The sequence below is a fragment of the Physella acuta genome, unplaced genomic scaffold, assembly GCF_028476545.2.
Source record: "Physella acuta isolate Inbredline_101_S28 unplaced genomic scaffold, ASM2847654v3 ptg000483l, whole genome shotgun sequence".
NCBI lineage: Eukaryota > Metazoa > Mollusca > Gastropoda > Physidae > Physella > Physella acuta.
The window spans coordinates 243,488-264,135 of NW_026732002.1; the positions used below are offsets into that span (position 1 = coordinate 243,488).

General features: G+C 44.9%; 2 protein-coding genes across 4 annotated transcripts in view; both read left to right on the forward strand.

The window, feature by feature from the left end:
* The window catches only part of LOC131944146 (uncharacterized), a 28,585-nt gene extending 23,810 nt beyond the window's left edge, over positions 1 to 4,775 (forward strand). For both annotated transcript variants that reach the window (XM_059304663.1, XM_059304662.1), the window contains exons 7-10: positions 199 to 304; positions 1,822 to 1,975; positions 3,761 to 3,934; positions 4,548 to 4,775. In XM_059304663.1, the coding sequence (XP_059160646.1) occupies positions 199 to 304; positions 1,822 to 1,975; positions 3,761 to 3,934; positions 4,548 to 4,665 (552 nt within the window). In that variant the 3' untranslated portion in view covers positions 4,666 to 4,775. The remainder of the gene's footprint in view (positions 1 to 198; positions 305 to 1,821; positions 1,976 to 3,760; positions 3,935 to 4,547) is intronic.
* Positions 4,776 to 7,882: 3,107 nt separating this feature from the next.
* On the forward strand, positions 7,883 to 16,768 carry LOC131944143 (uncharacterized). Of its 2 annotated transcripts, none has more exons than XM_059304658.1 (3): positions 7,883 to 8,016; positions 15,035 to 15,299; positions 15,469 to 16,768. In XM_059304658.1, exons 2-3 carry the CDS (start codon positions 15,081 to 15,083, stop codon positions 16,609 to 16,611), a joined length of 1,362 nt encoding a protein of 453 aa, XP_059160641.1. In that variant the 5' UTR covers positions 7,883 to 8,016; positions 15,035 to 15,080; the 3' UTR covers positions 16,612 to 16,768. The 2 variants fall into 2 exon arrangements, with proteins under 2 accessions (XP_059160641.1, XP_059160642.1); XM_059304659.1 differs by lacking the exon at positions 7,883 to 8,016 and adding an exon at positions 12,059 to 12,159.
* The last annotated feature ends 3,880 nt before the right edge of the window (positions 16,769 to 20,648 follow it).

The following is a 20,648-nucleotide window of genomic DNA, read 5'->3' on the forward strand; positions in this document are numbered from 1 at the left end:
AGACAAACACACACACACGCACGGACACACACACACACGCAGAACACACACGCAGACACAGAGATATACACACACACACACGCACACCCACAAACACACAAATACACAACCACAGATATCCACACACACACACACACACACACAGAAACACACACGCTGAGAGAGTAGATGTGTTGACCTGTGTACGCTTCTCCCCAGGCGGATCAATGCGGGTTCAAGCTGACCTTCACACCCTACGACAAGGTCGCCCGGATCAGGTCTCCCAGAATCCCTGGCATTTCTCTCGCCATCAACTGCGCTCATCGTGAGTACACTTTGTCTCGTGACGTCATCTTGAGTACATCTTGTCTGGTGACGTCATCGTGAGTACAACTTGTCTGGTGACGTCATCGTGAGTACATCTTGTCTGGTGACGTCATCGTGGGTACATCTTGTCTGGTGACGTCATCGTGAGTACAACTTGTCTGGTGACGTCATCGTGAGTACACTTTGTCTCGTGACGTCATCTTGAGTACATCTTGTCTGGTGACGTCATCGTGAGTACAACTTGTCTGGTGACGTCATCGTGAGTACATCTTGTCTGGTGACGTCATCGTGGGTACATCTTGTCTGGTGACGTCATCGTGAGTACAACTTGTCTGGTGACGTCATCGTGAGTACACTTTGTCTCGTGACGTCATCTTGAGTACATCTTGTCTGGTGACGTCATCGTGAGTACAACTTGTCTGGTGACGTCATCTTGAGTACATCTTGTCTGGTGACGTCATCGTGGGTACATCTTGTCTGGTGACGTCATCGTGAGTACAACTTGTCTGGTGACGTCATCGTGAGTACACTTTGTCTCGTGACGTCATCTTGAGTACATCTTGTCTGGTGACGTCATCGTGAGTACAACTTGTCTGGTGACGTCATCGTGAGTACATCTTGTCTGGTGACGTCATCGTGGGTACATCTTGTCTGGTGACGTCATCGTGGGTACATCTTGTCTGGTGACGTCATCGTGAGTACAACTTGTCTGGTGACGTCATCGTGAGTACACTTTGTCTCGTGACGTCATCTTGAGTACATCTTGTCTGGTGACGTCATCGTGAGTACAACTTGTCTGGTGACGTCATCTTGAGTACATCTTGTCTGGTGACGTCATCGTGGGTACATCTTGTCTGGTGACGTCATCGTGAGTACAACTTGTCTGGTGACGTCATCGTGAGTACACTTTGTCTCGTGACGTCATCGTGAGTACAACTTGTCTGGTGACGTCATCGTGAGTACATCTTGTCTGGTGACGTCATCGTGAGTACAACTTGTCTGGTGACGTCATCGTGAGTACAACTTGTCTGGTGACGTCATCGTGGGTACATCTTGTCTGGTGACGTCATCGTGAGTACAACTTGTCTGGTGACGTCATCGTGAGTACATCTTGTCTGGTGACGTCATCGTGAGTACATCTTGCCTGGTGACGTCATCGTAAGTACATCTTGTCTGGTGACGTCATCGTGAGTACATCTTGTCTGGTGACGTCATCGTGAGTACATTTTGTCTCGTGACGTCATCGTGAGTACATTTTGTCTCGTGACGTCATCGTGAGTACATCTTGTCTCGTGACGTCATCGTGAGTACATCTTGTCTGGTGACGTCATCCATAGTACATCTTGTCTGGTGACGTCATCGTGAGTAGCCTACATGTCGCTTACTGCCCTCATCTAGTGAGCGAAATGAAGGACATTATGTTTAAGTTTTTGTGTGTAGGGTAGGTCTACTTAAGTTAGTGTACGATGTGAAGCCCTAAGGTTTCTATTACGTTGTATGCCGTGTGTCCCACAGATCCACAGTGGCTGTCCAACTGGCAGGTGATGGGTCTGGCACCAACAAGCCAGGGCGGTAAGCTGATCGCGGCCATCCAGGCCATGTACCCCACCCTCAACCCCTCCAACGCCATGCTACAGCGTGCCTTCACCAGAGGCGTCGTCCAGAACCAGTGAGTCTTATTCTAACCCCCCCCCCCCCCAACCGCACCTACCTGCTCTTACCTGGGTTCTAACCCACCCACCTGTTCTCTAACCCACCTGTCCATCTGTTCCCTAACCCACCTGTCCACCTGTTCCCAAACCCACCTGTCCACCTGTTCCCAAACCCACCTGTCCACCTGTTACCTAACCCACCTGTCTAATGGTTCCCTAACCCACCTGTGCTCTAACCCACCTACCTGTCCCCTAACCCACTTACCTGTTCCCTAACCCAACTGTCCACCTGTTCTCTAACCCACCTGTGCTCCACCTGTTCTCTAACCCACCTGTCCACCTGTTCTTTAACACACCCACCTGTTCTATAACCCACCTGTCCACCTGCTCCCTAACCCACCTGTCCACCTGTTCTATAACCCACCTGTCCACATGTCCCCTAACTCACCTGTCCACCTCTTCCCAAACCCACCTGTCCACCTGCTCCCTAACCCACCTGTCCATCTGTTCTCTATCCCACCTGTCACCTGTGCCCTAACTCACCTGTCCACCTCTTCCCTAACCCACCTGTCCACCTGTTCCCTAACCCACCTGTCTAATGGTTCCCTAACCCACCTGTCCACCTGTTTCCTAACCCACCTGTCCACCTGTTCTTTAACCCACTTACCTGTTCCCTAACCCACCTGTCCACCTGTTTCCTAACCCACCTGTCCACCTGTTCCCTAACCCACCTGTCCACCTGTTCCCTAACCCACCTGTCCACCTGTTCTCTAACCCACCTTTCCACCTGTTCCCTATCCCACCTGTCCACCTGTTCCCGAACCCACCTGTCCACCTGTTCTATAACCCACCTGTCCACCTGTCCCCTAACCCACCTGTCCACCTGTTCCCTAACCCACCTGTCCACCTGTCCCCTAACCCACCTGTCCACCTGTCCCCTAACCCACCTGTCCAACTGTTCCCTAACCCACCTGTCAACCTGTGTTATAACCCACCTGTCCACCTGTGCTATAACCCACCTGTCCACATATTCCCTAACCCACCTGTCCACCTGTGCTATAACCCACCTGTCCACATATTCCCTAACCCACCTGTCCACCTGTGATATAACCCACCTGTCCGCCTGTGATATAACCCACCTGTCCACATATTCCCTAACCCACCTGTCCACCTGTTCTCTAGCCCACCTGTCCACCTATGCTCTAGCCCACCTACCTTTTCCCTAACCCACCTGTGTTCCACCTGTTCTCTAACCCACCTGTCCGCCTGTGCTATAACCCACCTGTCCACCTGTTCCCTAACCCACCTGTCCACCTGTTCTATAACCCACCTGTTCTATAACCCACCTGTCCACCTGTTCTATAACCCACCTGTCCACCTGTGCCCTAACCCACCTGTGCCCCACTTGTTCTATAACCCACCTGTCCACCTGTTCCCTAACCCACCTGTCCACCTGTTTCCTAACCCACCTGTCCACCTGTGCCCTAACCCACCTGTGCCCCACCTGTTCTATAACCCACCTGTCCACCTGTTCTATAACCCACCTGTCCACCTGTTCCCTAACCCACCTGTCCACCTGTGCTCTAACCCACCTGTCCACCTGTTCCCTAACCCACCAGTCCACCTGTTACCTAACCCACCTGTCCACCTGTTCCCTAACCCACCTACCTGTTCCCTAACCACCTGTCCACCTGTTCTCTAACCCACCTGTCCACCTGTTCCCTAACCCACCTGTCCACCTGTTCTATAACCCACCTGTGCTCCACCTGTGCTCTAACCCACCTGTGCCCCACCTGTTCCAGGCCAGGTGCTAGCCAGAAATGTGTCTCTCTGGGCACGAGCCTGAACTCCTGCAGCAACACGTCACTGACCAACCTCTACAACAGCGCTGGCTGGATCTTCACCACCCCGACCTTCGTCCGGTGTCTGTCTGCCAACGACCCATCATCAGATGCAGTGCTACAACTCTTCCAGCTGTAAGTTTACTTGACCCCTCCTCACATTTGTCATGACTTGACCCCTCACATTTGTCATGACTTGACCCCTCACATTTGTCATGACTTGACCCCTCACATTTGTCAAAACTTGACCCCTCACATTTGTCATGACTTGACCCCTCACATTTGTCAAAACTTGACCCCTCACATTTGTCATGACTTGACCCCTCACATTTGACCAGACTTGACCCCTCACATTTGTCAAAACTTGACCCCTCACATTTGTCATGACTTGACCCCTCACATTTGACCAGACTTGACCCCTCACATTTGTCATGACTTGACCCCTCACATTTGACCAGACTTGACCCCTCACATTTGACCAGACTTGACCCCTCACATTTGTCCAAACTTGACCCCTCACATTTGACCAGACTTGACCCCTCACATTTGACCAGACTTGACCCCTCACATTTGTCCAAACTTGACCTCTGACATTTGTCAAAATTTGACCCCTAACATTTGTCCAAACTTGACCTCTGACATTTGTCATGACTTGACCCCTCACATTTGTCAAAACTTGACCCCTCACATTTGACCAGACTTGACCCCTCACATTTGACCAGATTTAACCTTTGACATTTGTCCACAGGCTGTCTGATTTCTTCTGTAACGGCACGTGTGTCAAGGCCCAGGTGCAAACTTTGATTGGCAGCTGCTCCCCTAATCCACCCGCTAATCTCATTAGCTTGCTCGCTCTGCTCTGCTGACCTGCCGACTGACCTCTTGACCCGCTGACCTCTTGACCCGCCAGTCTAGCTACTCAATGTGTCCTGAATGTTTATGTTTGAAGTAATAAATGAAGGTGTCCGACACAGTTTGATTGTGTCTTCTTATTGTGTCTTCTTATTGTGTCTTCTTATTGTGTCTTCTTATTGTGTCTTCTTATTGTGTCTTCTTATTGTGTCTTCTTATTGTGTCTTCTTATTGTGTCTTCTTATTGTGTCTTCTTATTGTGTCTTCTTATTGTGTCTTCTTATTGTGTCTTCTTATTGTGTCTTCTTATTGTGTCTTCTTATTGTGTCTTCTTATTGTGTCTTCTTATTGTGTCTTCTTATTGTGTCTTCTTATTGTGTCTTCTTATTGTGTCTTCTTATGGTGTCTTCTTATTGTGTCTTCTTATTGTGTCTTCTTATTGTGTCTTCTTATTGTGTCTTCTTATTGTGTCTTCTTATTGTGTCTTCTTATTGTGTCTTCTTATTGTGTCTTCTTATTGTGTCTTCTTATTGTGTCTTCTTATTGTGTCTTCTTATGGTGTCTTCTTATTGTGTCTTCTTATTGTGTCTTCTTATTGTGTCTTCTTATTGTGTCTTCTTATTGTGTCTTCTTATTGTGTCTCCTTATTGTGTCTTCTTATTGTGTCTTCTTATTGTGTCTTCTTATTGTGTCTTCTTATTGTGTCTTCTTATTGTGTCTTCTTATTGTGTCTTCTTATTGTGTCTTCTTATTGTGTCTTCTTATTGTGTCTTCTTATTGTGTCTTCTTATTGTGTCTTCTTATTGTGTCTCCTACCATCGTGTTGTTGTAAGCCGTTAACAAAACTCCCTCAAGTTGATTGTTTTATATCCAGCAGACACCGTAGCTCAGTGCCACTCGCTTTGCCCCCCCCACCTCCCTTATATAAACTACGTCACCCCCCCCCCCCATCCTGAGGTGGGGTTTAGACGTTTATAACAAGCCTTATGGTGGGGAATGGGATCTTCAAAAATGTGACGTAGCTTTTACCTTTTAAATCTTAAGAAAGTAAGGACAGTTTAAATTTACTGTTTTATATGACAAGATTAGGGGGTGGGGGTAGTAGGGGCAGTTTTTACACTCCACCCCAGTAGGTGACTCACCGTTTCTAGCGGCACTGGATATATCGGTAATGAAATCACACCCCTACCCCACTGTGAAAGGGTTTCGATCCGCCAGTGTTAAGTTAATGAATTCTCTCAACTGCTCAAAGTTTTGATCCTTTAATTCCCCCTAGATCTACTACTTCGTCAGCTAAAGGGCCCGCTTTAAACCACGGGAACTCTTGACACTTTTTTTATCCCCCTTGAGCTGACACTTGATGTAGAGTTGTCGCACCTAATGAACCAACTCTAATCAATGTCAACCTGTCGAGTTGCGCCCCTTACATTGTGTTTGTAACTGCTGTTTAAATTGGGGAGCGTAATCAAAGGGAAATAACTTTTATAGTGAAACAAGCTACAAAGGGAAATAACTTCTCAAGTGAAACAAGCTACAAAGGGAAGTAACTTCTCAAGTGAAACAAGCTACAAAGGGAAATAACTTCTCTAGTGAAACAAGCTACAAAGGGAAATAACTTCTCTAGTGAAACAAGCTACAAATGGAAATGATCGCAACTTGATCTTAACCACCAATACTGGTGAGACACAACCACCAGAATTGGTGAGACACAACCACCAGTATTGGTGAGACACAACCACTGTATTGGTGAGACACACCCACCAGTATTGGTGAGACACACCCACCTGTATTGGTGAGACACACCCACCAGTATTGGTGAGACACTACCACTGTATTGGTTAGACACACCCAGCAGTATTGGTGAGACACACCCACCTGTATTGGTGAGACACACCCAGCAGTATTGGTGAGACACACCCACCTGTATTGGTGAGACACACCCACCTGTATTGGTGAGACACACCCACCAGTATTGGTGAGACACAATTACACAGTTACACTACTTACTAAAAAGGTGAAACAAAACTGTCTAACAGGTTCATTCCACAACATGGCTACCAGCAAAGCTCAAATGGTCCATGTTTGAAATGGTCTCACACAGAAAATTCTGTGACATTTTGTGATGATGGACTAGTCTGTGATAAGTTATTGTCTGTCGGTAAAGGAACAGCCCCCCCCCCCCCCCCAAATCCAGGTTTATAGTCCCTGTGTCTTTGAGTTTCCCCTAAATCCAGGTTTAGAGTCCCTGTGTCTTTAAGTCCCCCCCCCCCCCTAAATCCAGGTTTAGAGTCCATGTGTCTTTAAGTTCCCCCCCCCCCCCTAAATCCAGGTTTATAGTCCCGGTATCTTAAGTTTCCTCTAAATCCAGGTTTATAGTCCCGGTATCTTAAGTTTCCTCTAAATCCAGGTTTATAGTCCCGGTATCTTAAGTTTCCCCTAAATCCAGGTTTATAGTCCCGGTATCTTAAGTTTCCACTAAATCCAGGTTTATAGTCCCTGTGTCTTAAAGTTCCCCCTAAATCCACGTTTAGAGTCCCTGTGTCTTAAAGTTTCCCCTAAATCCACGTTTAGAGTCCCTGAGTCTTCCCCTAAATCCAGGTTTAGAGTCCCTGAGTCTTAAAGTTTCCCCTAAATCCAGGTTTAGAGTCCTTGTGTCTTAAAGTTTCCCCTAAATCCAGGTTTATAGTCCCGGTATCTTAAGTTTCCCCTAAATCCACGTTTAGAGTCCCTGTGTCTTAAAGTTTCCCCTAAATCCAGGTTTAGAGTCCCTGTGTCTTCCCCTAAATCCAGGTTTAGAGTCCCTGAGTCTTAAAGTTTCCCCTAAATCCACGTTTAGAGTCCCTGTGTCTTAAAGTTTCCCCTAAATCCAGGTTTATAGTCCCTGTGTCTTTAAGTTTCCCCTAAATACACGTTTATAGTCCTTGTGTCTCTAGGTCCCCCCTAAATCCAGGTTTATAGTCCCCGTGTCTTTAAGTTTCCCCTAAATCCCTACATATAGTTTGAACATGTGCATGATTGTTAAAGCTACCGTTGGCTGAGGAGTGGGGTCAATATTTTCCGCCAAGTGGCGCAGTACGCGTATGAATACATTCCTTCACATAGGGCTTTTCTCAACAAAAGACGGGCAATTAACAAGCAAATGAAAATGCAATCGCATACGAATACGAATAGGTTTTTACTTTTTATATTTCTATAAGAGCAGTTTACCCAGGCAGAAATCGATCGGAATGTGAGAGGGGTCGAATAGACTGCGTAGATTAGTCCCCAGACTGGCCGGGCGGCAAATAGTGCGAGCAGTGAAGCGTGGGACGTGCTGACACTTTCACAACACACCAGGGGCAGACGATAGAGCAGTACGTCAGCAGGTAAGTTGATGACAATTACACTTTAAAGTACCGATTTGTTTTACACAATCTGTTCAAAGTTGTGTTTATGAAAACATGTGCTGGCTTATTAATGGTGGTTTTGTCTGTTGTTGACTGTTGGTTTTGTCTGTTGTTGTCTGTTGTTGTCTGGTGGTTTTGTCTGGTGGTTTTGTCTGTTGTTGACTGTTGGTTTTGTCTGTTGGTGTCTGTTGGTGTCTGGTGGTTTTGTCTGTTGGTGTCTGGTGGTTTTGTCTGTTGGTGGCTGTTGGTTTTGTCTGGTGGTGTCTGTTGGTGTCTGGTGGTTTTGTCTGTTGGTGTCTGGTGGTTTTGTCTGGTGGTTTTGTCTGTTGGTGTCTGGTGGTTTTGTCTGTTGGTGTCTGTTGGTGTCTGGTGGTTTTGTCTGTTGGTGTCTGGTGGTTTTGTCTGGTGGTTTTGTCTGTTGGTGTCTGTTGGTGTCTGGTGGTTTTGTCTGTTGGTGTCTGGTGGTTTTGTCTGGTGGTTTTGTCTGTTGGTGTCTGGTGGTTTTGTCTGTTGGTGTCTGGTGGTTTTGTCTGGTGGTGTCTGGTGGTTTTGTCTGTTGGTGTCTGTTGGTGTCTGGTGGTTTTGTCTGTTGGTGTCTGGTGGTTTTGTCTGTTGGTAAATGTTGGCTTTGTATCTTTAAGAAAGATGATTTAGTCATTAGCTTCACGAGTGCTGTAAAACCATGTCCCTCGCCGTTTGAAGTTTATGTGTACACACAGTAAGACAATACTAGATGGCCCATTGTTGCTGTCCCCTCGTTGTTGGCCTCTGGTCGTTGGCCTTTGATTGTCTCTAACAAGTGTATGAGAGAACTAGCTCTCCTTACCTTCACTTTTCCATTCATTTTTTAAACTGCTATTTAATAAGGTTTGTGCACCACTTCATAGGACTGACATTAAAAACGTTCAATTACCATTATAGGCTGATATTTAGACAGTTGTTTTCAAATTTTCTGACAGTTTGTCTCGCACGAAAAAATAAATATAGACATTGGCACCTTTCCAGGCACCCACACTCTTATATATATTATTATTCCAGTATTACTACTTGGCTTCAATTTATGCTGTGTCAATGTATTTATCAAACTAATTTCTTTTAATTATATAATTTGTAATGACAAACTTTTGCTTGATACGCTTTGTTAGAATAAACGTCGTATCGTTGGTTGTTTCTACATTGTAAATCTGTTTCGAGTTCAGCATATAAGAAGGGAGGTAACAAAATAAGGGCACCTTAAAGCGGGAGTGATCTCCCCTAAACTTTCTCGAATATACTTGTATAACACTACGGGAGGGGGTGGCAACTCGTGATATAGACATGATTTTTAATCAACTTTTAATTAATTAAACTTTTGAAAACTTTTTAGAATAGAATCTTTGTAGAAAAAAAAATTTCAGAAATCGGAAATACCGTAAAGCACACACTTAAACGAAAATTAAACAAAATTCGACAGAAGATTAGATCTTTTACTTATATGTGACATATCGTCTATTTACCAAAGGTAGAATAAGTTCCAGTTCTACTTCCGGTTAGCGGAAGTCGCTGAAAAGTTGATACAGAAATACAAGTATATCAATACTTATATGTGAAATTTCATGAAAGTTCACTATGCTTTTCCGATTCAGGGAGGTGTAAAACGTCAAGATTTGTGAAAATCTCGATATCACCTCCTTGTACGTCATTACGGCATTTATGTAATGTTTACAATTTTATTTACACTTTTAGTTTTTAAAGTATATTTGTAAAAGTACGGGCGGATTCCCGGAGTGGTAAGCCCACACCCCCAACATATACATGGGTTACATTTGAAATTATCCACCACCATAACTCATATATATATATATATATATATATATATATATATATATATATATATATATATATATATTAATCTATAATAATAGTTTCGCTGTCTCTCTATGTATCTATCTATCTGTCTGACAAGAACGCTCTAGAGAAAACACAAGGAAATTAAAAACTCTCACAGTGAAACGAAAGACGAAGTATGACGCGGTCACATTTTGCATAGAGTAGAAAATAATATGACGTCATTGATTCTCGAGTAAACATTGAATCAAAAGGAAATTTTGTCTAATCTAAATGGTTTGCGTGAAGAGTTTCTTGCATACAATTCTTCGGGTAGGGGCGAAGCCCCACCCCCCGCGTAAGAACGTCTGAGCCCCCCCCCCCCTCCCCAACTCAAAAGAAATTTCCTCATCGATACTCTATAATAAAATTACCGCCTAATTAATGTGTCTAATCTAAAAAGTGGTTTTCTCGCAATTTCTTTAATGCAATTCTTCGGGTAGTGGCTAAGCGCGACACCAGTGTTTCTTTCAGACTTTTTCCTCCCCGGAGAGGGGTGGGGGTACTTGAAATTTTCGGGGGCGGGGGTAGAATTTTCGGGGAGGGGGCGGACACTGGAAAAAGTATATAATTATATTTCGTTGAATGGGACGGTAGACATGTTTTTTGGGGGGTGGGGGTGGGGGGGGGGGTGGGGGTGGGGGTGGTGTGTGTGGGGGGGGGGGTGGGGGGTTGGGGTGGTGTGTATGCGGGTGGGGGGTGTGGGGGGGGGTGGGGATGGTGTGTGTGGGGGGGGGGGTGGGGTGGTTTTAGTTTAGAGAAAAGAGACGGCACTATCAGCCTAGCGCCCGTTGTATCCTTCCTCAACGGGCCATTTTTCTCGTATATATATATATATATATATATATATATATATATATATATATATATATATATATATATATATATATATGTGTGTGTGTGTGTGTGTGTGTATGTGTGTTTTATATTTAAATATATCCACCCTCCTTTACATATATATACTTGGTTTAAATTCAAATCGAATCAGCTCTTTGCTCTAGACAACTTGACAGTATTATTATTGCTATTCCAGCGTTGAGGCTATACGGTGACGCATGTCTTTTGTGTTTTGTTGGTGCTTAAAACAGCATTAGCAAACCATTACACAGTGTTTTTATTTGTACACGTTTGTTTTTAAAAGTGTGTCTCAAACAATGACATTAACATACCCTCAACACTGACATAAACCTATCCCAAACAATGACATAAACCTACCCCTAACAATGATATAAACCTACCTCCAACAATGACATAAACCTACCCCAATGACATAAACCTACCTCAAACACTGACATAAACCTACCTACAATGACATAAACCTACCTCCGACAATGACATAAACCTACCTCCAACAATGACATAAACCTACCTCCAACACTGACATAAACCTACCCCAAACAATGACATAAACCTACCTCAAGCATTGACATAAACCTACCTACAATGACATAAACCTACCTACAACAATGACATAAAATTACCTCCAACACTGACATAAACCTACCTCCAACAATGACATAAACCTACCTACAACACTGACATAAACCTACCTACAACAATGACATAAACCTACCTCCAACAATGACATAAACCTACCCCAAACAATGACATAAACCTACCTCCAACAATGACATAAACCTACCTCCAACAATGACATAAACCTACCTCCAACAATGACATAAACCTACCTCCAACAATGACATAAACCTACCTCCAACAATGACATAAAATTACCTCCAACACAGACATAAACCTACCTCCAACAATGACATAAACCTACCTCCAACAATGACATTTGACATTTGACCTCGAAAAGTGTTTGTCGTTCAAACCTCGGTCTTTTCGTTTGATTTAAAAAAAAATTTTAAACAATGTTACGTCAAGTGAGAGTTGATCAAAATATTATGTGTGGTGGGTGGGGTGGTGTGAAACCTTTTTTTGTGCTGCATTATGTGTAGAACACTTGACACCGTGCCTTAAAAATGAAATCAATGCGCCAGAAAGTAGTCCCGATCAAGGCGGGGTGCCGGGCGGCTCAAATATCCGCGTTGCCTAGCGCTGTCGACAGTTAGGGAGAGTTTTTATCATAAGTAAATAATGGGCCCTTGGAGGGGATATGGCAGTAGATTTGTACCGCCTTCGTTTTGTGTTGGAGGGGATATGGCAGTAGATTTGTGCCGCCTTCGTCCTTGGCACCCTGTCATGTCGTCACAGATTCCTATGTCTGGCACCAGACGTCTGCTGTTGAGACTGCAGGTCTGTATCTGTTTTCTCTCACTTCTGCTACACAAAACTATTCAGACATTAATTTTGTATTGTCAAACTTTGGGTCGAATAGTGCCGTGTGGGGGGTCTCAGGTGTGGCGTGTATGTGCCGTGTATGGGGGGTCTCGGGTGTGGGGGTCTGAGATGAGGGGGTCGCACACACAGGGTACAGTCGCTTGTTTGTCAGAGGGGGTCAGTCTAGAAAGAACAGTTTGTTGTTGACCTTTGTATGTTGTTGCCCCTCGTCTGACTGCATCAGAAACATTGTCTGTACTGCTGTGTCACCTTTAGGGTTCACATTGTACTGCTTGCACTGTGTCACCTTTAGGGTTCACATTGCCTGTATTGCTGTGTCACCTTTAGGGTTCACATTGCCTGTATTGCTGTGTCACCTTTAGGGTTCACATTGCCTGTACTGCTGTGTCACCTTTAGGGTTCACATTGCCTGTATTGCTGTGTCACCTTTAGGGTTCACATTGCCTGTATTGCTGTGTCAACTTTAGGGTTCACATTGTACTGCTTGCACTGTGTCACCTTTAGGGTTCACATTGCCTGTATTGCTGTGTCACCTTTAGGGTTCACATTGCCTGTATTGCTGTGTCACCTTTAGGGTTCACATTGCCTGTATTGCTGTGTCACCTTTAGGGTTCACATTGTACTGCTTGCACTGTGTCACCTTTAGGGTTCACATTGCCTGTACTGCTGTGTCACCTTTAGGGTTCACATTGTACTGCTTGCACTGTGTCACCTTTAGGGTTCACATTGCCTGTACTGCTGTGTCACCTTTAGGGTTCACATTGTACTGCTTGCACTGTGTCACCTTTAGGGTTCACATTGCCTGTACTGCTGTGTCACCTTTAGGGTTCACATTGCCTGTACTGCTTGCACTGTGTCACCTTTAGGGTTAGACATAAAGAAACAGGCAAAGGGGGTAAATTATGTCATCATGACATCAAGCTTGATGACATCAGACTGTATGTCTTCTAGCATGACATCAGCCTAGATGTCACCTAATTCGCCTGCTTTACTTGTTGAATGCTTGACATCAGCCTAGATGTCACCTAATTCGCATGCTTTACTTGTTGAATGCATGACATCAGACTGGATGTCACCTGGATGTCACTTGGATGTCACCTAATTCGCCTGCTTTACTTGTAGAATCTCCGCTTTGAATGGTTGTCACCGGCCCGGTATCGCACAGGTGACGGGAACCTTTGAAGTGGGAGTCGGACATGTTCCGGTATCGATCCCGCCCAGTTGAAAGTGAAAGTTGCATTGATTTATCGAAATTAGAATCAGAAACACAAACACACCGGGCGGTTTGTCCATTCACCGGCCACAACCAGCAGCCAAACAAAAAATAATAATTTGCGCTTGTATCGATAACTTCCGCATTAGGCGATTGATTGATTCTATCGATTCGCTTTTTATCCATCGGGCTTAAAAAGTTCAAAGTTTGAATCAAACTTTTAATAGCAAGAGTCTATTTTTGTTTGAATCTATTTTCTTGTCCATTTTCGGGATGTGAACATTTCAAATATAGTAGATAAATGAAGTTCTCTTGGGATTTGAACATTTCAAATATTGTAGATAAATAAAGTTCTCTTGGGATTTGAACATTTCAATTATAGTAGATAAATAAAGTTCTCTTGGGATGTGAACATTTCAAATATAGTAGATAAATAAAGTTCTCTTGGGATGTGAACATTTCAAATATAGTAGATAAATAAAGTTCTCTTGGGATGTGAACATTTCAAATATAGTAGATAAATAAAGTTCTCTTGGGATGTGAACATTTCAAATATAGTAGATAAATAAAGTTCTCTTGGGATGTGAACATTTCAAATATAGTAGATAAATAAAGTTCTCTTGGGATGTGAACATTTCAAATATAGTAGATAAATAAAGTTCTCTTCCAGTCCTCACGGCCCATAGGGCAGATGTAGCTATGGTCTAATATTTCTGTACATCAGCATGTGAAGGGGTGATGAGGTCAGTATCGAGTAAATCAGTCGATCCAAATGTGACCTACAACACACTTGCCGAGTGTAGTGATGTCACTAAACACGTCAATACTATAAAAACATGACGTCACTCTCTCCCGCACGTCCATCATATCTGGTCTTACATCATCACCAAAAACAACAGCCAGGACGTGACCTAACTAGTGACCTAACCACTACGGCCAAGACGTGACCTAACCACTACGGCCAAGACGTGACCTAACCACTACGGCCAGAACTTGACCTAACCACTACGGCCAGAACTTGACCTAACCACTACGGCCAGAACTTGACCTAACCAGTGACCTTACCACTACGGCCTGGACGTGACCTAACCACTGGGTTCAGGACGTGACCTAACCAGTGACCTAACCACTACGGGTTGGACAGTGACCTAACCAGTGACCTAACCAGTGACCTAACCAGTGACCTAACCAGTGACCTAACCACTGACCTAACCAGTGACCGTACCAGTACCACTACGGCCAAGACGTGACCTAACCACTACGGCCAGGACCTGACCTTACCAGTGACCTAACCAGTGACCTAACCAGTGACCGTACCAGTGACCTAACCACTACGGCCAAGTCGTGACCTAACCACTACGGCCATGACGTGACCTTACCAGTGACCTAACCAGTGACCTAACCAGTGACCGTACCAGTGACCTAACCACTACGGCCAAGACGTGACCTAACCACTACGGCCAAGACGTGACCTAATCACTACGGCCAAGACGTGACAACCACTACGGCCAAGACGTTACCTAACCACTACGGCCAAGACGTGACCTAACCACTACGGCAATCACGTGACCTAACAACTGTGTCAGGTGCCTTAACCCCCTTATGTTGGTCTACCAGGTCAGGTGCCCCACCCCCGGGCCGTACTAATGTCAGCGTACCCCTCATGACGTCCACGTCACCCGTAGCGTCAGCGGCTGGGTCAATAGCCATGACGTCACCAGCTGGATGGCCAGGCTCTCCAGCGCGGCAGTCACATGACCTGAGCTTCATGCATCGGCCACCGAACATCCTCCCCAACTACGGCAAGAAATACAAGGAGATCGTCCGTCTCAAGACCAACCTGCCCCGCGTCCTGCTCTATGATAACGTCACTCAGCAGACGGCAAGTTCACTCACCTCTCGGTCCTTACTTTATAGGTTTATATATATATATATATATATATATATATATATATATATATATATATATATATATATATATATATATATATATATATATATATATATATATATGTCTGGCCATGTCTAATTGTCGTTACGTCGTCTTGCAGGTACTCGATGCTCAGCTGTCAGGTATCGATACCCAGAGCATGAAAGTACGACGCGAGCTGGAGCTGCAGAGAAAATCCTTCCTGCTGAGGAAACGCTTCAAGGAACGCTCGCTCAAGAAGCTGACCAAGGTCCAGCACTACAGCGACTGCACGGACTTTGAGAGAGAGTACCAGACCACCCAGCCCGGCCCCCACCAGCCCGGCCCCCACCAGCCCGGCACCCACCAGCCCGGCACCCACCAGCCCGGCACCCACCAGCCCGGCACCCACCAGCCCGGCGCCCACCAGCCCGGCGCCCACCAGCCCCGCGCCCACCAGCCCGGCACCCACCAGCCCGGCGCCCACCAGCCCGGCCCCCGCCTGCCGGACATACGCTACAACAACAAGACCACCAGACCGCGGGGACTCGCCAGGGGCCACAGGGCCAGCACGAGAAAGGCCACGACGTCACAGGGCGAGTCACACACGGGAAGTGACGACAGAGATTTTAGCCTGCCTTCCATTGCCCATAGCAACGAGCCGGGTCAGACTGAGCCACAGAGCCGGGAGCCGGGTCAGACTGAGCCACAGAGCCGGGTTGGCTACCGGGAGCAGAGAAGCGCTAAAGGGCTGACCCAAATTTTTCATACTTTCCCCAATGGTCAAAGTAACGGTCGAGTTGACCCAGCTAGCGGTCAAACTGACAGTACCAAAAACATGGATGAATCTGACGTCATTTCCGCTGTCGTTGAAGCCAACAAACCGGAAGCCGTGCTTGAAGACCCAGGTGACGCGGATCGTGACGTCACGTACATTAACATTGACGATGAGAGCGCCGACCTGGTGGAGCAACTTCCGGTCAACGTGCACCAGCCGTTGCTGGACTACAGGTTCGACCAGCTGCAGCGGGCGCTGGTCAAGCAGGCGCCGTCATGTGAAGGCTTCCTCGAGCTCAGTCCCAGCTTCGTCAGGCCGCACGTCTTCCAGGACGTTTCCAGAAGGTTCTTGCGCCTGGGGGAGCCGGCGGTGCTGGAGGAGGAGTGGAGGGGGAGCGTCTACTCGGAGGGTGTGACGCCGGCACTCACACAAGTCTCGGGGGAAGAGGAGGATGACGTCATTGAGAGCCGAGCCAACAGCGCCATCAAGCGGCTCGGGGCTCGGTGACCTTGACCTACTGGACTGAGGTCAGTGTCAGGTCAAACTATGACATGTCGGGTTAACTGACGACCACAAAAATTGGTTTCAACTGGTGTAGAACTATGTATATATACACTTAAATATATATGTATATATACACTTAAATATATATATGTGTATATATATATATATATATATATATATATATATATATATATATATATATATATATAGTGAGAGAAAGGAGTATATTTGTATATATTACATATGAGTTTTAAAATAAAATTTGTGTTTTTCTGACAAATTTTGAATTGTTGACATAAAGCGACAGGGATAAACGTGGGCGTACCAAGAAAACCCGGGACGTTTCTTGGAGAAGCGAGTGCCACCAAATATTGAGAATGTTAAAGGATGGATGCAGCCTTGTGCTTGCCGACACAATCACCGACACAATCTCCGACACAATCACTGACACAATCACTGACACAATCTCCGACACAATCACTGACACAATCTCCGACACAATCACTGACACAATCTCCGACACAATCACTGACACAATCTCCGACACAATATCCGACACAACCACAGACACAATCACTGACACAATCTCCGACACAATCACTGACACAATCTCCGACACAATCTCCGACACAATCACTGACACAATCTCCGACACAATCACTGACACAATCTCCGACACAATCACAGACACAATCACTGACATAATCTCCCATAACTGTAACTTGAGTCATACATTATTTATTTATAGAACTGCTGGGTGTATGATTTGTGTCGGGTGGGGTGGTGACACATGTGTACCGTGGTGGGTGGTGACACATGTGTACCGTGGTGGGTGGTGACACATGTGTACCGTGGTGGGTGGTGACACATGTGTACCGTGGTGGGTGGTGACACATGTGTACCGTGGTGGGTGGTGACACATGTGTACCGTGGTGGGTGGTGACACATGTGTACCGTGGTGGGTGGTGACACATGTGTACCGTGGTGGGTGGTGACACATGTGTACGGTGGTGTGTGGTGACACATGTGTACGGTGGTGTGTGGTGACGCCAATTGTATGGTGGTGTGTTGTGACATCAGTTGTATGGTGGTGTGACGACATATGTGTACGGTGATGTGTGGTGGCACCTGTGTATGGTGATGTAGACACACCACAAAACATATAAAGCTATGAACGAAAACATGAAGACAATTGGCTATAAAGATAATGAAAGTCAATAAACAGTTCATCCAGAAAGCAATTGAAGAGATTTGTTTTCAACTGAGACAAAAGAAATTGTGTAGTCAGATTTATTTATTTTTAACCCAGCTTTAAACATTTGCAACAAAATGTAACCTGACATTAGTACAACATCACTGTATGTGACATTAGCAATTCAAACAACATACATGACATTATTATGTTATTGTTAGTAGAACATTTATTTTAAAGTCTAAATATACAACAGATCTTAAAATAGTGTACATGAACAGATCTTACAGTACGAAATATATAATTCTGGACGGATAAAAACAAACTTATGGCATCAAGGATCTTACAGTAGGTCTTTGTGGTGTCTTTATAGGACACTGGGATAGACATATGCACACACTGACAAACACAATAGATGTGCTGACACACATACGCACACACACACACACACACACACACATACACACACATCAGATTCACACACACACAGTTCAAATACTGGAGAGACAGACCTAGCAGACAGTAACCCGACACAGAAAATTATTTTTTTTAAATTATGCTGGTGTGTCATGAAGTTGTTTGATACAGGTGTGTGATGCAGGTGTTTGATGGTGTTTGACAAAGGTGTTTGATGCAGGTGTGACAAAGGTGTTTGATGAAGGTGTGTGATGGTGTTTGATGCAGTTGTGTGACAAAGGTGTTTGATGGTGTTTGATAAAGGTGTTCGATGCAGGTGTGTGATGAAAGTGTATGATGTAAATGTTGATAAATTCTACAGTAAGAAGCACATTAAAGATGCACCTCACCATTAAGTACATCATAGACTGCCAACATCAACACACTAAACAGGACGGTTACAGCAGGCTTTATAAAAACAAACAATAAACAAGGGTTTCTTTCACTCACTAAATCTGTCTTACAATCCATCCAACACACAACAGGTGAGAACATTTTGGAGTTCAAAGGTCACAACTTTGTGCATTCAATAAGAAAACAACACAATGTTCATACAACCTGAAGATAAAAAAATCTGGAGCAATCAACATGTGGCATCATATAGCAGCAACATGGTGAGAGAAAATTATTCTAAACTATCTCACAGCATTCACAGAACCACATCTCAACGACAGAACTTGTTTCCATAAACTGTCTCACAGCATTCAGAGAATAACATCTCAACTATAGAACTTGTTTCCACAAAAATACCTCCACACCCTCCCCCACCCTAAATGATGACCTTGAAGAGAGATCCTCACTCCACACCGGTGTGGATGATCTTGAAGAGCGAGGGTGTGTCACTCCACACCGGTGTGGATGATCTTGAAGAGCGAGGGTGTGTTGTTGTTTTTGATGGCGTTACGACAAGAGGCAATCACTTGTGTCTTGTACCTGCCCACTGTAACATGAGTAGAACATGAGAGGTAACATCAACATCAACAGCACATCTAGACATCACAAGAACTCAACATCAACAGCACATCTAGACACCACTAGAACTCAACATCACTAGGTCATCTAGACTTAACACAAACACTGACTTCCCTAGACCATACAACTCTCAGGGCCACAAACAACTGACCTCTCAAGGTCACCTACACCGACATCTCAAGGTCACCTAACACTGACCTCTAAAGGTCACCTAACACTGACCTCTCAAGGTCACATAAAACTGACCTCGCATAGTAACCTCGCACTGACCTCGCATAGTAACCTCGCACTGACCTCTCTAAGTCACCTCACACTGACCTCTCAAGGTCACCTACCACTGACCTCTTAAGCGCCCTGCCTTCTGTATGACCTGGTTGACCATCTTGAGACAAGAGACCAGCTCCTGGTGGTTGTTGCACCTGATGTTGTAGCCAGCGATTAGGTCACGGTTGAGGTCATTCAGCTCCATGTAACCTTTCCTCATGCTCTTCCTGCACATACAGGGATATATATATATATATATATATATATATATATATATATATATATATATATATATATATATATATATATATATATATATATATATGTGTATATATATATGCTGATAAAAAATCTCTTACATAATAATGCAGTTCCCACACAAAATCTATATATATAATTCTCTTCTGGGAGCCGCTAAAAAACAAGCTGTAAACGCGCTCCCTACCTCCCCACCCCTACATGATCTTAGTGAGCTGTGTTCACTCTAAATGTTTACAAGCAGAGCCAATGATTTTAAACGTAGGGGGGGGGGGGGAGGGGGGGGGGAAGGAAGGAAGGGGGGGGGGGGTTATGGTCCTTAACGAGCTACTTATAGTGTTTTAAAGAAATATTTTCAGTGTCAGCATTGGTACTGTCGAATTCACAAATTATGAATTACTGAAAAGTAGACAATAAAACAACTAAATAGCGGCGTATGTTATGCCGCGGGCCGGCTCATACTAGTTATTTTATATATTTATTTCATATACATAAATTCATACATATATGTCCCCTATATTATTAGGTGTACGTACATGTCGTTTCCCCCCCCCCCCCCCAGCCACATAAGAAAGTGAAAGTACTCCATACAAGAATGTGTACATACATGTCCCCCATATAAAAAAGTGTACGTACATGTCCCCCATATAAAATATATACGTACATGTCCCCCATGATACGAGCATCTTCAGCCCTTACCACCATGCTACGTATCAGGTTGGAGTGGTCAGCCATCTCAGCGGTCAGCTTTGTCCTGACTTTATGGAACTCATCCACCTGTGGAGGTCAACCATCCTGGTTTTACCATCAACCCATCCTGGTTTTACCATCAACCCATGGTTTTTACATCAACCCATGGTTTTTACATCAACCCTTAACTAAACCCAACCTGACCTTA

Excerpts from the sequence above, each read along its gene's own strand:
- LOC131944143 (XM_059304658.1), top strand. The coding sequence starts at position 15,081 with ATGACGTCCACGTCACCCGTAGCGTCAGCGGCTGGGTCAATAGCCATG. Across the intron at positions 15,300-15,468 it reads ATAACGTCACTCAGCAGACG|GTACTCGATGCTCAGCTGTC; the intron begins GCAAGTTCACTC and ends GTCGTCTTGCAG.